Source organism: Benincasa hispida, unplaced genomic scaffold, assembly GCF_027475165.1.
Source record: "Benincasa hispida cultivar pf3 unplaced genomic scaffold, pf3_genome.v1.1 HicScf1595, whole genome shotgun sequence".
NCBI classification, from domain to species: domain Eukaryota; kingdom Viridiplantae; phylum Streptophyta; class Magnoliopsida; order Cucurbitales; family Cucurbitaceae; genus Benincasa; species Benincasa hispida.
This window is the reverse complement of record NW_028325959.1, coordinates 14,761-30,322: the sequence shown is the minus strand read 5'-3', so window position 1 is coordinate 30,322 and position 15,562 is coordinate 14,761. Positions and strand designations below refer to the sequence as shown.

The 15,562-nt window shown below is 34.3% G+C and overlaps 2 protein-coding genes across 2 annotated transcripts; one reads left to right on the top strand and one right to left on the bottom strand.

Moving 5' to 3' along the window:
* The first annotated feature begins 174 nt into the window (after positions 1-174).
* On the top strand, positions 175-2,130 carry LOC150030904 (chloroplastic lipocalin-like). Its single transcript, XM_090309379.1, has 3 exons — positions 175-429; positions 689-979; positions 1,752-2,130. Exons 1-3 carry the CDS (start codon positions 304-306, stop codon positions 2,028-2,030), a joined length of 696 nt encoding a protein of 231 aa, XP_090165505.1. The 5' UTR covers positions 175-303; the 3' UTR covers positions 2,031-2,130.
* A 222-nt stretch (positions 2,131-2,352) lies between these two features.
* LOC120085082 (chloroplastic lipocalin) lies at positions 2,353-5,958 on the bottom strand. Its single transcript, XM_039040932.2, has 5 exons — positions 5,677-5,958; positions 4,961-5,084; positions 4,054-4,287; positions 3,504-3,794; positions 2,353-2,731 (listed from the first exon to the last, which is right to left on the bottom strand). The coding sequence occupies exons 1-5, from the start codon at positions 5,748-5,750 to the stop codon at positions 2,453-2,455; spliced, it is 1,002 nt and encodes a 333-aa protein (XP_038896860.2). The 5' UTR covers positions 5,751-5,958; the 3' UTR covers positions 2,353-2,452.
* Between the last annotated feature and the right edge of the window lie 9,604 nt (positions 5,959-15,562).

Genomic DNA, 15,562 nt, shown 5'->3' with positions numbered 1-15,562 from the left:
TTGAGTATGCTAACCCAAACCCTAAATCACTCAACAATTGCCTGCCTTCTCTCAATCTCCCACCCTCTCTTTATAACCAAATACAGTAATAATAAACTCCCTAACTAAATACCCAGGTCCCTTATTAATACCATACCAACATCGCTAACTAGAACCCTTACAGCTTCCTGTTTCTTACACTAATTTCTTGATCAGGCTATCTCTGTAGATATACCTCGCCGTGAAAACTTGTGTCAGCTTGCAAGTGCAGAGAATGCTGCAAGCCTTCCTTTTGACAATGATTCTGATGGAGGGGGAAGGTTGATGATGATGAGAGGGATGACAGCCAAAAATTTTGATCCCGTTCGATACTCAGGAAGATGGTTCGAAGTTGCTTCGCTTAAACGTGGATTTGCTGGACAAGGTCAGGAAGACTGCCACTGCACCCAGGTGAACCTGACTGGGGTGTAGCTTATAGTTTCTTTTTCGTCTCTTGAAATCTGAACAATTACTCCTTTAATCATATATTTCAAACAACCCACCGGTCTTACATGCCTCTATAGTAGAGTGAAAAACTGGCATATCAAACTTAATCATTTACTTTAATGATGCTAATTATTAGTCATGCGCAGTCCAACAGCCATATGATTCAGTGAAGTCAACGTAGTAATCATACTGATGAATAAGATATTACACTATCAATATGTAGGGTGTATACACATTTGATATGGCGACACCAGCAATACAAGTAGATACCTTTTGTGTTCATGGAAGCCCTGACGGATATATAACTGGGATAAGAGGAAGAGTTCAGTGTCTTCCAGAGGAAGATTTACTGAAAAATGCAACCGAGCTGGAGAAGCAGGAGATGATCAAGGAGAAATGTTACCTGCGTTTTCCTACATTGCCATTTATACCTAAGGAGCCTTATGATGTCATTGCAACTGATTATGACAACTTTGCTATAGTTTCTGGAGCTAAAGACCTTAGCTTTGTTCAGGTAAATTCAAAGATTCTGTGCATATTTTAGTTTGGTTTATATAATATTTTGGTCCTAGAATGCTATCAATTGCAGTTTTAAAACCTTACTTCTACCAGCTATACCTATACGTATATATATATATATGAACTAATTATAATAGTTAGTCTAGTTGCAAACCATTTCCTCATTAAAAACGGTTTAAACACTCCTACAATTTGGAAGTTTTATTTTCTTTCCCTAAGTACGCTAGGTTTATTAAGTCATATAATTCTTTTAGATTCTACTGTTACCTTCAATGGAAATTATACATGTGGCTTATTCTGTCTGCCACGCATACCGTTTTCATTAAAACTAACAAACTGGAGACTATGATTTGGAAACTATAAAATGTCGGAGACCATTTTTGGCATACATTTGTAGAAATTACAAAAGGTAAACAACATGGCATAATCTACGTTATCCCTGAATAAATTGCATTATTAGTCCTCATTCTGGGTCAAAATGGCATGTTCAACATTTTAAGAGTTTTTTTTAGTTCATCTCAATGTTAGAACCCCATTCAGCTTGGAATCATCAAGTTCTGAACACCAAATGGATAAAGTAAACCCATTTTTTTACTGAAATGGTAGCTTTGATGAACTTAGTTCTATTCTTCAGTTTAGTTTTGAAACATGATCTGTTTTCGTTCTTATTTATGCAACTACAGAGCAGCAACTAGTAATAACTTGGGCACCATTGTCTGCCCGTCTGGAATTCTTCTGATTAATTCTTTTGAACATAAATCCAACAGATCTATTCAAGAACGCCAAACCCGGGACGCGACTTCATAGAGAAGTACAAATCGTACTTGGCGAATTTTGGGTATGATCCAAGCAAAATCAAGGACACTCCTCAAGATTGTGAAGTAATGTCAAATAGTCAGCTAGCTGCAATGATGTCAATGTCTGGAATGCAACAGGCTTTGACAAATCAATTTCCAGATTTAGGGCTAAAGGCTCCTATTGAACTCAACCCCTTCACAAGTGTATTTGATACTTTCAAAAAGCTACTAGAGCTCTATTTCAAATAGTACTTATGTGGTGCTATCTGTGTTGAGCATTCTGGTTTAAACACTCATTAGTGCTTAATTTAAATGAGTATCAAATATGGTGGGAAGCCTTTTGCTAGCATTTCCTTCTTTATGTTTTTAGATTTAGAAAGACTTGCTTCTCTAGGATCCTTTTTTTTAGTTTCTTCGGGAAAAAAAAAAAAGTAAAAAAAGAGAAGGTAGAAACTCATGACTATTTTTCTACCTTCTCTTTTTTTTACTTTTTTTTTTTTTCCCGAAGAAACTAAAAAAAAGGATCCTAGAGAAGCAAGTCTTTCTAAATCTAAAAACATAAAGAAGGAAATGCTAGCAAAAGGCTTCCCACCATATTTGATACTCATTTAAATTAAGCACTAATGAGTGTTTAAACCAGAATGCTCAACACAGATAGCACCACATAAGTACTATTTGAAATAGAGCTCTAGTAGCTTTTTGAAAGTATCAAATACACTTGTGAAGGGGTTGAGTTCAATAGGAGCCTTTAGCCCTAAATCTGGAAATTGATTTGTCAAAGCCTGTTGCATTCCAGACATTGACATCATTGCAGCTAGCTGACTATTTGACATTACTTCACAATCTTGAGGAGTGTCCTTGATTTTGCTTGGATCATACCCAAAATTCGCCAAGTACGATTTGTACTTCTCTATGAAGTCGCGTCCCGGGTTTGGCGTTCTTGAATAGATCTGTTGGATTTATGTTCAAAAGAATTAATCAGAAGAATTCCAGACGGGCAGACAATGGTGCCCAAGTTATTACTAGTTGCTGCTCTGTAGTTGCATAAATAAGAACGAAAACAGATCATGTTTCAAAACTAAACTGAAGAATAGAACTAAGTTCATCAAAGCTACCATTTCAGTAAAAAAATGGGTTTACTTTATCCATTTGGTGTTCAGAACTTGATGATTCCAAGCTGAATGGGGTTCTAACATTGAGATGAACTAAAAAAAACTCTTAAAATGTTGAACATGCCATTTTGACCCAGAATGAGGACTAATAATGCAATTTATTCAGGGATAACGTAGATTATGCCATGTTGTTTACCTTTTGTAATTTCTACAAATGTATGCCAAAAATGGTCTCCGACATTTTATAGTTTCCAAATCATAGTCTCCAGTTTGTTAGTTTTAATGGAAACGGTATGCGTGGCAGACAGAATAAGCCACATGTATAATTTCCATTGAAGGTAACAGTAGAATCTAAAAGAATTATATGACTTAATAAACCTAGCGTACTTAGGGAAAGAAAATAAAACTTCCAAATTGTAGGAGTGTTTAAACCGTTTTTAATGAGGAAATGGTTTGCAACTAGACTAACTATTATAATTAGTTCATATATATATATATACGTATAGGTATAGCTGGTAGAAGTAAGGTTTTAAAACTGCAATTGATAGCATTCTAGGACCAAAATATTATATAAACCAAACTAAAATATGCACAGAATCTTTGAATTTACCTGAACAAAGCTAAGGTCTTTAGCTCCAGAAACTATAGCAAAGTTGTCATAATCAGTTGCAATGACATCATAAGGCTCCTTAGGTATAAATGGCAATGTAGGAAAACGCAGGTAACATTTCTCCTTGATCATCTCCTGCTTCTCCAGCTCGGTTGCATTTTTCAGTAAATCTTCCTCTGGAAGACACTGAACTCTTCCTCTTATCCCAGTTATATATCCGTCAGGGCTTCCATGAACACAAAAGGTATCTACTTGTATTGCTGGTGTCGCCATATCAAATGTGTATACACCCTACATATTGATAGTGTAATATCTTATTCATCAGTATGATTACTACGTTGACTTCACTGAATCATATGGCTGTTGGACTGCGCATGACTAATAATTAGCATCATTAAAGTAAATGATTAAGTTTGATATGCCAGTTTTTCACTCTACTATAGAGGCATGTAAGACCGGTGGGTTGTTTGAAATATATGATTAAAGGAGTAATTGTTCAGATTTCAAGAGACGAAAAAGAAACTATAAGCTACACCCCAGTCAGGTTCACCTGGGTGCAGTGGCAGTCTTCCTGACCTTGTCCAGCAAATCCACGTTTAAGCGAAGCAACTTCGAACCATCTTCCTGAGTATCGAACGGGATCAAAATTTTTGGCTGTCATCCCTCTCATCATCATCAACCTTCCCCCTCCATCAGAATCATTGTCAAAAGGAAGGCTTGCAGCATTCTCTGCACTTGCAAGCTGACACAAGTTTTCACGGCGAGGTATATCTACAGAGATAGCCTGATCAAGAAATTAGTGTAAGAAACAGGAAGCTGTAAGGGTTCTAGTTAGCGATGTTGGTATGGTATTAATAAGGGACCTGGGTATTTAGTTAGGGAGTTTATTATTACTGTATTTGGTTATAAAGAGAGGGTGGGAGATTGAGAGAAGGCAGGCAATTGTTGAGTGATTTAGGGTTTGGGTTAGCATACTCAAGAGGAGAGGTTCCAAGTGCTTTATACTTGGTTTATCTTGTAGTTATCCTTTATATTTCAATATATTTCAGATCTTGATTCCTGTTAAGTAGTATCCTAACAGAAGCTTTGCTTCAATTCATAACAGAACCTTGTATACATCCTCCTATGACACGAATTCATGAATTCCATAAGCCATTGGATCCTGGGAAGAAATCTATATATTCATTCAGTGTAACATGATAAATAGAGAGCTAATTGCATAACACCAAACATATCATATCCGTCTCCAAGCATTTGAACCTATTATTGCAAATAAAGGATGGGATCCAAGCTTTTCAGTAGAATTTGAACTGCTGGCATTCTGATGCCAATATGTAAGTTAAAATGCACACCAAACAGATCAACATTCCATTGGACACTACTCGAAGTTGATGACTTAGCTATCTTTAGAAATATTTTTACATTAACGTCTTGCAGTAGTCAACAGAACCACTGACCTGGTTTGTTTGAGTGAGAAATATCAATGAAGCAGCAAATCCAGAGAGTACATGTTGAGACACAAGCTTTCTTAGAGCAGGTTGCTCAAAACCATTCTTCAACATTACTTTGCCATGCATTCCCCTGATTAGAAAAAAGAACAAAAATCATTTTAAATAAATAATCAGAAAAAGGTCAGTGGCTGATAAAATGGACCATCAGTTTGTTTGAACCAACAGTTCTGAGAGAATAGAAATAAACATAAACAAAGAAGCATTAAACATTAAGGACTAAGGTCTTGTCATCTCATCACTATAACAAGTAGTTGTTCATTATATCAATTACTACTTCCAAGTTCCAACATCATGTGTCCAATTCAACCACTGATATCAATTGCACATCAAACTCAAGTACTCAACCACTTTCAATCCATGAATTCGGTCACCCAACTGAATGCAACCTCAGTTCCAAATGCTAATTCATTTCACCATTTTCAAAACCTAAGAATAGATTATTGAATCAAACCCATCGCTCCCATTTTGAATAAACAGTCCAACAACCCACAACCTAGTTCCGAATTTTCCTAATGCCAACGCAAATACCCGAAAACTACAGCAAGAATCGAGAGTTTAAATACAAATTGGAACGAACCCAGAAAAATAGAAGTAGAATTAAACAACACAATAAAGTGTAAAGATTATTGGAGAAAGAATGATGATATGGAAAATTATGATACCTGGAGGAAGTAGGAGGAGAAGAACAGCATTGGAGAAGAAATGGGGCTGATGAATGGAGAAGAATCTGCACCATTTTCCAATTGGAACACACTTTTTTTCTTAGAGTTTCAAACGTCCTTTGAGATGAATTTGCAGAATATCGCCATTTTTGTTGCTTGGTTCTATTTCAAGCCTTCTTCAACCATATACTATACTACTCATTAGTCAATTATCGATCAAAACTTGAGAAATATCTTAACAAGTGACACGGCGACGTAATGGAGCTGCATCTTGTACTATCATTTTCAACTTTTTAAATGAAAAATGATGTTTACCCGACGTCTTTGGATTGATTAGTTCTAAAAAGTGGGTTATTTTACCCGGCTTACGTTTATCCCAGTGAAAAAGTAATACATCAATGATAATATGAAAAGTGATTTTATTTGATTCTCATTGATGTTGTCTATGAGTGAAGTCGGCTCAATTCAATTGACTCTAAAAATTACATATTATAGTTATCATTTATTGTTATTGTTCTATAGGAAAAATTATTAATTTTGACACATTTATGTTATCGTTATCGTTATCCTCATAGGTAATGGTAATAGCAATTGTAATAGTAAATGTGACAAAATTTATAATTATAAGAAAACGCGATCAAAAGCAATCCAATTACATTTGCGATCAAGACTCATTACAATTGATTCATCAATGGATTACACTAATTTTCATTACGATTTGATAAACATAAGCTAATAACAATCACTAAATATGATTTTTGAAAAATAAACAAATTTTTATTATCATCTATATATATATTTCCTTCCCTTAAAAAGGATATAGGGAAAAAAAACAAAAAATTTAGGTCCTTTGATAACCATTTGGTTTTTAGTTTTTATTTTTTAAAACTGAACTTATCTCATCCATATTTCTTACAATAATTTGCATCTTTCTTAGGTATAATGGATGAATTCTTAGTCAAATTCTGAAAACAAAAAAAAAACCTTTTGAATGCTACTTTTTTTAGTTCTAAGAATTCGACTTGGTTTTTTTAAACCAGTCGTGAAAAGTAAATAACAAATGAAGAAATTTAGAAATGGAAGTAATGTTTATAGGGCTAATTTTCATTAAAAATACAAAAACAAAATGATTAACAAACGGACACTCACCAAACGGATCTCAGATTTCTCGATTTCATCTCTAATGTATTAAAATTTTTCAATTTGGCTTGCCGTTATAATTTTATTGACATATTTGGACACATAGACATGTCACCTGGAAGGAAAGAAAGAAAGAAAGAAAAAAAAAAAGAAAGATTTTGCTTATAATGGATCAAATACTATTCAAGAGGCGAGTTTGCGTGTTTGAGTTCAAATGGATTGAAATGTTCAATAAATTTCTTTTTAACAAATTTTAACCAGAGACTAAAGGCTTGTTTTGAAAAATCATTATTATTTAAATTCGTTTAATAAAAACTCTCTAAAATATATTTTAAAAATGTTTGAAAAACTATTTTGAGTGGTTGTCAAACATTTAATCTTTTTCCTAAACTGACTTATTTTTAAAATTAAACACTTGAAAAGTCAAAATAAGCACACCCTAAAATGAGTAAATAATTCAACTAACATAAAATATATACTATCAACTTTGAAGATTGGGATTCAATTCACATCCCACTTTAAAGAAGGGGAGGAGGAGGAGGAGTTTGATTGAATGTCTTAGTTGATTGAAAATAACCCATGAGATTGAAGACTACCATGAATATTGTCTCCCAAAATAACACTAATAAATAAAGGTTTAAATCCTATTTCAGTCTCTGAACTTTGAATCTAGTTCTATTTTTATGCTTAAACTTTAAATAACGATCATTTTAGTCCCTAAACTTTTAAAAAGTGTTTGTTTTGGTCCCTACTCTCAAGATTTTGTTAACTATTTGATGAAATTGCCTCTAGCATGTGTGAGCAAAATGAAGGTGAAATAAAATGTCAACAACCAACACACTATAAGATACTAAACGACCAAAATCTTGAAGGTAAAATAACTATTGAGTTCTATATAAAATCGTTTTACCACTTAATTCAAAATTGAAACCCAAATGGACTATAGGGGTGTTGAGTGGTTTATAATAATCAGTGTTTATTATAGTCTAGTCTGTGTTATAATAGTCTGTATTTGGAGTGCAGGTTATTATAGACTGTAGTATAATAGTCTGTGTTTGTGTGCACATTATTATAGCTTGTGGCATAATAGTTTTTGTTTGGTTTGCAGGTTATTATAGTATGGGTTATAATAATTTGCGTTTGGGTGCAAATTATTATAATAGCCGATTATAACAATATGTAAATTAAATGCATGTTATCTTAGTATATATCACAACTGATTCTACTTTTTCATATATCAAAGGAAAAAAATCAAATGAAATATCATATTTTCACAAACCTAAATAAAATTGTTCCATCAATTAGTATAAAACGTGTTGAACGTTGCATTGTCCTCATTCCACCAATTTTAATCTTGTTTGACGTATCAAACTTTGTGAGCATGCAACAAATAAAATTTCATTCTCTTCAAAGAATATTAATCATTGTCTGACACATTAATGTATGTAGAGATAGAAAAATTTCACAAACAACAAAAAAAGAAAATCAAATCACATTCATGTCCATGAAATAGTTCGGAGTGAAACATAAAAAAATATTATAAAGTAAAAGCCATAATTTAGATATGTCCAAATTAAACATGGAAAAGCAGGTGATGAAAATAGTTGGTTAGGCGTTGTCTAGAAGAAGAAATTCACAATACTCCAATTTCATATCCACTGGAACAGACAAAAAACTCTTTGTATTATGCACATTGCAGAATATGATATTCATAAGCTTCACTTTCTGTCGGATTTGCAGGTCTGGAATATCGTTAAGTTCATTCACAACCTTGATATGTAGCTCAACCTCTGTTGCACGCTGCTCTTTCGGTCATCCAGCAATAGACTTCAGTTCGTCATTTGCAAAGTCCATTGCATTCTTAAAAACCTCAACCAACTCAGACTGATATCTATAATGTTTTCTTTTACTACCCCTTGATGAATTGCCTCCTTTGAAACCAAAACCAGTTGAGATTCCATCAACTCATCTTGTGGCAGGTCATGTTCCTGTGAATCATCAGTAGGAGCACCTTCATGAAGGATCTCTTACCAAAGAGTTCCATGAGCGCATTCGGATCGCTCCAGTTTTACAGTGACCAAAATATATCAAATACGTTTAAACGCACGGTTATGCAAACAAACTTTAATTAACGGCATGCTTTGAACAAGAAAAAAAAAAAGGAGAGATTTTTCATACCAGTTGAAGACGGTCTTCAAATGTTGGAACTCGACACAGCAGATGACCTCTACCCAATCAACCAACGCCCAGCAAATGCATCGACTACAACAGCACGAACAACCGCAAAAAAAAAAAAAAAACATGAACGCAGCGGGGACGATACCGCCAGAAAAGAGACCTAGGTATTCTCAGAGTGAGAACCCAAAGCGTGGTCTTCAGTGAGTTAGGTAGAGGTAGGAGGAAGAACAAATAGTGTAGGCGATAAACAAGTGGGAGGGAATATGAAGCTATCGTATAGCAAGATGCTTATCGTTTAAGAGAAACTACACGATCGTGTAGATTTTACTAAACGATCGTTTAGAAAACAGAAGGCAATCTTTTAGCAAACACAACACACTATACGATCGTTTAGGTAAGTTAACCAATCGTTTAGGACTTAGTATACGATCGTTCAGGCGCAGAGCGACTATCATATAAGCTCTCGATTTTAAGCGATCGATTACGTTTTCACCAACGTGCTCTTTCGATCTCTTTTCGGACGAACGAACTCTTCAAAATGAAACAAATTTCATTTTTAATTCATCGGTTACAATAACTGACACAATTCCCACTAACGCACGTCCGACCGTGATTTTGGGTTAATTATCATATAATTAACCAATTAAAATATTAATAAATATAATCATATTATATTTTTAACCTATAGTTTGATATCACATATCTACTATAGTAATTTCTTCTCTACTTGATATAAATTATATTTATATCTAATTTCCTCCAAAATAATGTATCTCATACATTTAGCCAATTATATCATATATAATTAACTAGTCCAATTATATCATATACAATCGAACTTCCTCTTATCAATTTGAATATTTTAAATTAACCTAAACATTGATTCTCAACTTTATCCAAGCTACCCAGGGGACCTAATGGACCTGTGGCTCAAAGCTCCAACGGTCCATGAATAGCTAACTAAACTCTTTAGCCACGAGATCCACCATCCGTTAACTGTCAGGCATTCTACTAAAGACCAACAGTTGAACTCTTCTTACCATAGATATATTTCTGTGTCCATCGGATATAACCAATCATGAGTACGATGGCCCTTCACAGATGCTCGTAAGTACAGTTGGGCCAAATTACCGTTTTTTCCCTGTAGTTACATCTCACTTCTTAAGTACCATTCCTCTAATGAACAATACAACATAGTCCAACTATGTGTGAACACCTCTCGGGCCAAGAGAAGGTGTGTGGCGCCACATCGTTCAAGCCCTGGAATCAGCCCTTAAAGGAACTATCTAACTATTTACCCCTACCTCGGGGAAAGAGTGAATTTCATCTTGTGTAGTTGAGTTCCCAGCTCCCAAATCAGACAAAATCCCAAAATGGTAGGTTTGAATCGGCGACCTGGCCACTCGCACTCATACAAATCAAAGGACCTCCCTCAATGGCAGGAGTTCCCGACTCTCATCCGAGTGAAGTAAAGTCTCTGTCATGAACGATGTTATATAACGAGACGTTAACACTTCGTGATCAGGTCTTATACAAATTCTTAATATAGGACACCCCCCGCTCGCATGTTCCCAACACGAATGATCAGGATCAGACCATTTGTGACAAGTCACAACACTTGTGACCATTCCAGAAAGCGGGCCGCATCTGTAGGATTACCAGGATAAGGTTTCCCTCCTATATCCATATACTACAGACCATTTTGGTTATCACTCAAGACATGATCAACTTGTATGTCATCACATACATGCTTGAGTCACATACAGATAACCAATGATTTTATGTTTATTGGTTTGTGGTAAAGCAAATTAAACAAGCAATTAAGCAAAATACAAGATGTGAAGTGTTGGGTTTTATGTCCTAAAACTAGCAATTTGTAAAATGATAAATATTTTCTATTATCAATATACTTGTTATTGATCTCATAAATTGTATGAAAGTCTAAATCCAATAAACTAAGACCCATGACTATTGTATGAGTACTTGAACTTTATATGGAGACATAAGAGTGGATCGAGTTCAAGTAAATAGTCAAAATGATCTATGGTACATGAATGAGGTTGGGTACCTTATTCTGGTAACACCATTGGATGCGGCCTACTCTGTAGTTGTTACAAAGAGTTGTAAAGTGCTACATACGATGTGATCCTAATTCGTACATGTTATGATATGAGGAGTAGGGGCATCCTACGCAATGAGTTTGCATAAGATTGGGACCAAGAAATAAGTCACTCTTACTTTATAACGTTGTTTACTGCTTAAGACTGACTATTTCACCTAGATGACCTAGGTAACTCGATTTTAATCTTGAGCTAACTATGAACTCTTGTTTATTCGGGATTGCCCTTAGATTTGCATAGTTTAGAGTTGGCTCAATGGCGCCAGCTCAATAAGACTCACATTTCATGGGTAAGACCGGATAGATAGCTAGGGACATAGGGTGCAAGACGGAGTTCACACCTACCCGATTAAGGGATAGGAGAAAGGTTGTTTTCTCAAGTACTAAATCCAGGTTTTGAACAAGGGGCCCCACCCTCTCACTAGGCTGAGAGAGTTTGGTTTGGTGATTGGATCATAAACCAGTTGTTCATTAGAGGATCAGTAAGAAATTGAGGAATAAGACGTAATCTCGGGGGTAAAACAGATATTTGACCCAGCCGTTATTACGAACAACCTGTGAAGGGTCGACTTGCTGATTATGGTTAAATCACGTGGACATAATATATCTACAGTGAAGGGAGTGCAACTATGGGCTTTAATGGAATGACCCATTAGTTAACGAATGGAGATTAATTTGATCTAATGAGTTTAGCCAATTAATCTCGGATCGTTGGAGCCCATAATCTGTAGGTCCGTGAGGTCCCCTTACTAACTCGTAACGGACTAGCTCTAGAATAGCGTGATAAGTTAATTTGAAACGTTCAAATTAAAATTAAGGGAATTAATAATTATATGAGATATAATTATATTTAATTTTAGAATTAAACAGAATAGGAGAATTTATATATTTAAATATGATTTAAATATATAAAGATGGATATGTGTTAAAATTAATTTAATATTTGATATTAAATTAATTAAGTTTTATTTAATAATTAATTTATGAAATTAATTAATTTTTTTTATTTTTTAAAAATCAAAATAGATTTTATAAAATCAAATTTTGATTTTTAAGATAAAATTGGATAAATTGGAAATAAGTTTAGACAATGGAAAACTGGAAAAAAATGTTTATGAAATTTTACCTTCACCCAACCATCGAACGTCTCTTTCTCCATAGTGATGCATTGGAATTCTTCATTCCAGCCGAACCCGCTGCATGCCAGTCCTCGTATTTCTACTATAGCTTGGTACATTTTTTAAGGCTTTTTACCCTACAATCTATGGTGGGGGTCCCTTGTATTGTACAACCAGGTATCTTATTAGCCATCATATACTGTAATTGTGCCAAGTACCTAGGGCGAAAGGTTCCGTTGTCTGATCTCTATCCACTAGATTCAACCAAAGTCACCAAACATTCCACTAGGTTCAACTCTTCCTCCTTCGTTCAAGTATGCTTTAAAGGTCTAAAAGAACTTGACAACCTGCTACATGTACACCGTAGTACAATTTAAGTAGTAAAGAAAGAAATTGTCATGTGATGTGTTATGTACAATTTATAAGGTATTAAATCTAATTATATTAAGAAATTTTGAAATTGATTTCCAAAATCGCATACATGAAATAAAAAAATACATTGTAACGCCCACAAAACAAAACATGAAGCTACTTATTGTTACGTAACTCTCATCAAAAATACATTATTATAGGTCAGTTCATCTCTCCCTTGTGTCAATTCGGTTGTATGATTCTCAATATAATTGATTCGTCTCCACCAATGGTCGCAGATGTGAGTCCACCTCGTCTAGATCCTCGAGCATTTTCACTAGTATATTCCCTTATTAATAACTATTATAAAGAAGGAAACACTCGTGATCGTCCAAGTTTGGACTCGACATGGTTGTATGATTTTCGCGGAGTATTAACCATCTCCCTTTTCAACAGCTCGGATGCCTCTCGATGACATTCCCGCGCCTCAGAAGAGGTTTCATGTTAAAAAATTCTCTTGTAGATGTTTTGTAATTCCTCCTCCATGTCATTCTAAAAAGATGATATCGTTCTCCTCTATACGGTGCCAAGAAGCCTTCCGCATTTGGGTACCCAACATCATACAAATAATAATACCCTATACAATGTCCAATTATATGAAATCATAATCGTTGAGTACCACGATGTACGACAAGAAGTTGTGCGTTTAAGTTGTTATCCTTCGGAACCTTCAATCCATTAGGTCGTGATAGTACACCTCTAAGCACATGAGAATCAGCTGTAGAACCTTCCCACCCAGGTAAGACAAACAACAAATTTCCATTCGTGTTGCAAACACCAGGAACATTCGTGGCAATTTCAATCTTGTTGACCTTTATGTACATACCATTTAATGCACCTAGACAATCCTAGGTGAACACAACGTATGAAATATTCATATACATAAGTTATCTAAACTAGACAAGGACAATGCACTAACATTTGTTTAGTTTCATTATACCTTAAACCATCTCCATCTTGGATCTGTACAGGAGGTTGTGATTGGCAAAGGTTTTTTCAACAATACTTCATGTAGTCGTAAAACAACATTGAGAACGGAATTGAAATGCCTAGAAACTGTTTCACCACACGTAACGAATTTTCTACAAACTACTCTATTCTTAACATCATGGGCTAAGATATACAGGAATATGGCGACCATCTCCTCAACATCTACAATTTTTGTTCCCACTAATCCATCAGTTGTCCTTAGTAAAGTACATAAAATGGCAAAACAACTTCTATCCATTCGCGTGCTTTCACGACAACTTAAATCAGACTCATGGATTAGCCAAAAGTATGTTAATTGCCTAATATGATGTCCAATGTGATGTGACGGTTATTCTATCCTCCTATGGTCGTCGAGTAACAACTCTAATGTTAGTAATAATTAACGTCGGGTAGTTGTGAACACCGTTAGTATGGTTACTACTTCTTGGGGGTCCATTATACCGTAAATTATAAAAATTGGCTCCTGAAACATTTATTCATGATGGTTTTTTAAATTTACGCAAAATTTAATTTTAGTTTCAAATTAATGTACTTTTAGTCTAAACAAGAATATACTGATCATGGACTTTTAAATGCATGCAAAATTGTGTGATATAGCTTAGAGTAGTAGTAATAATAGCTTGCAATACTTTTTAATGTTTAACGTTAAGATTGAAACTTTTATCTAAATTTAGAGTGCAATTAGATGAAATTGAAAGTTTGAAGTAAAAATGCATTTTTTTTTTCTTTTCTCTCTTTTCTACTTCTTTAACAAGTAAGTTTAAATCGTTATCTATGGACTTTTAAGTTTGTTCACCTTAATTCTTCAAGATAGTTATTCATAGTTGTTACTTTACTTTTAATTTATCAATAAAAAATTTGTTTGCATTTTTATCAAATATATTCAACCCTACCAAATGAAGCTATCAAATGGTATTATTAACATTTGATATTGATCACTAGCATACTTTAACCCATAGATGAGTGCTAGCCCTACAAACTATATTTTTTATTATTAATCAGCAACAATAACTATATTCAACTTCACGCAATGTCGTCGAATTATTTCATTTTTGTATATGAACATGGAAATTGCTGTAATAAAACAACTGCAAAAGCATAATAAATATATAACTAAATTATTTTAAGAATTTAAATTTTTTTTCAACAAACACTTCAAATATACATGATGAAATTTGAGAAAAGAAGAAGTACGGGTTAGTTTCCACCCGACCTACAACACATGAAAGAAAAGATTTTAAATCCACCAATCATAGAAATAAACAAGAAAATAGTGAGACAAATAGTACGAACAAAGACAATAAACAGAGAAAGGAAAAAACTACCAAGAAGAATACAAAAGAAAAGAAAATTGAGATAAAGAAGAGTACCACCTTACGTACGATAGAAGGAGGAAATGTGAAGCTTTGCTTGTTCTCTAATAAGTTAAACACTATGAAAATCAATAAACAAATGCTTTAGTGATAATATAAAGAAAAATGTGAAAATGAATTAACAAGAGATGTGATAAGCAACACGAAAGAGAGAGAGGGGGAAGAGACTTACCAATAATAGTGTGGTGAAGATGGGGTTGTCCTTATAGTTGTAAGGAAAAAAGGTCTCATTTATAGAGAAGAGAAGATATTGACATTCTTTGTAATGGGTAGGTCAAGTTTAGGTGTACCTATGGTAATAAGTACACCTTGGAAACTCTACCTAGTGAAATAAAGTGAATAGTATACCATTAATGTGAACCAAATACATTGGGAACCAAAGAAACCATTACTCAATCACATCAACAAAGTACTTACAAGCCACTAATTGCAATCAAACTAGAGTAAACCAAACAAGAACAATTTGGGAACCAAACAAGAGTTATGACATAAATGCAATGAGATTGGAAAAAAAAAATAAGGAAGCCAACAAACAATCAACTATCTTAGTATTATGC

Excerpts from the sequence above, each read along its gene's own strand:
- LOC150030904 (XM_090309379.1), top strand. The coding sequence starts at position 304 with ATGATGATGAGAGGGATGACAGCCAAAAATTTTGATCCCGTTCGATAC. Across the intron at positions 430-688 it reads AAGACTGCCACTGCACCCAG|GGTGTATACACATTTGATAT; the intron begins GTGAACCTGACT and ends ATCAATATGTAG. Across the intron at positions 980-1,751 it reads AAGACCTTAGCTTTGTTCAG|ATCTATTCAAGAACGCCAAA; the intron begins GTAAATTCAAAG and ends TAAATCCAACAG.
- LOC120085082 (XM_039040932.2), bottom strand. The coding sequence starts at position 5,750 with ATGGTGCAGATTCTTCTCCATTCATCAGCCCCATTTCTTCTCCAATGC. Across the intron at positions 5,085-5,676 it reads TCTCCTCCTACTTCCTCCAG|GGGAATGCATGGCAAAGTAA; the intron begins GTATCATAATTT and ends TTTTCTAATCAG. Across the intron at positions 4,288-4,960 it reads TTCTCACTCAAACAAACCAG|GCTATCTCTGTAGATATACC; the intron begins GTCAGTGGTTCT and ends TTTCTTGATCAG.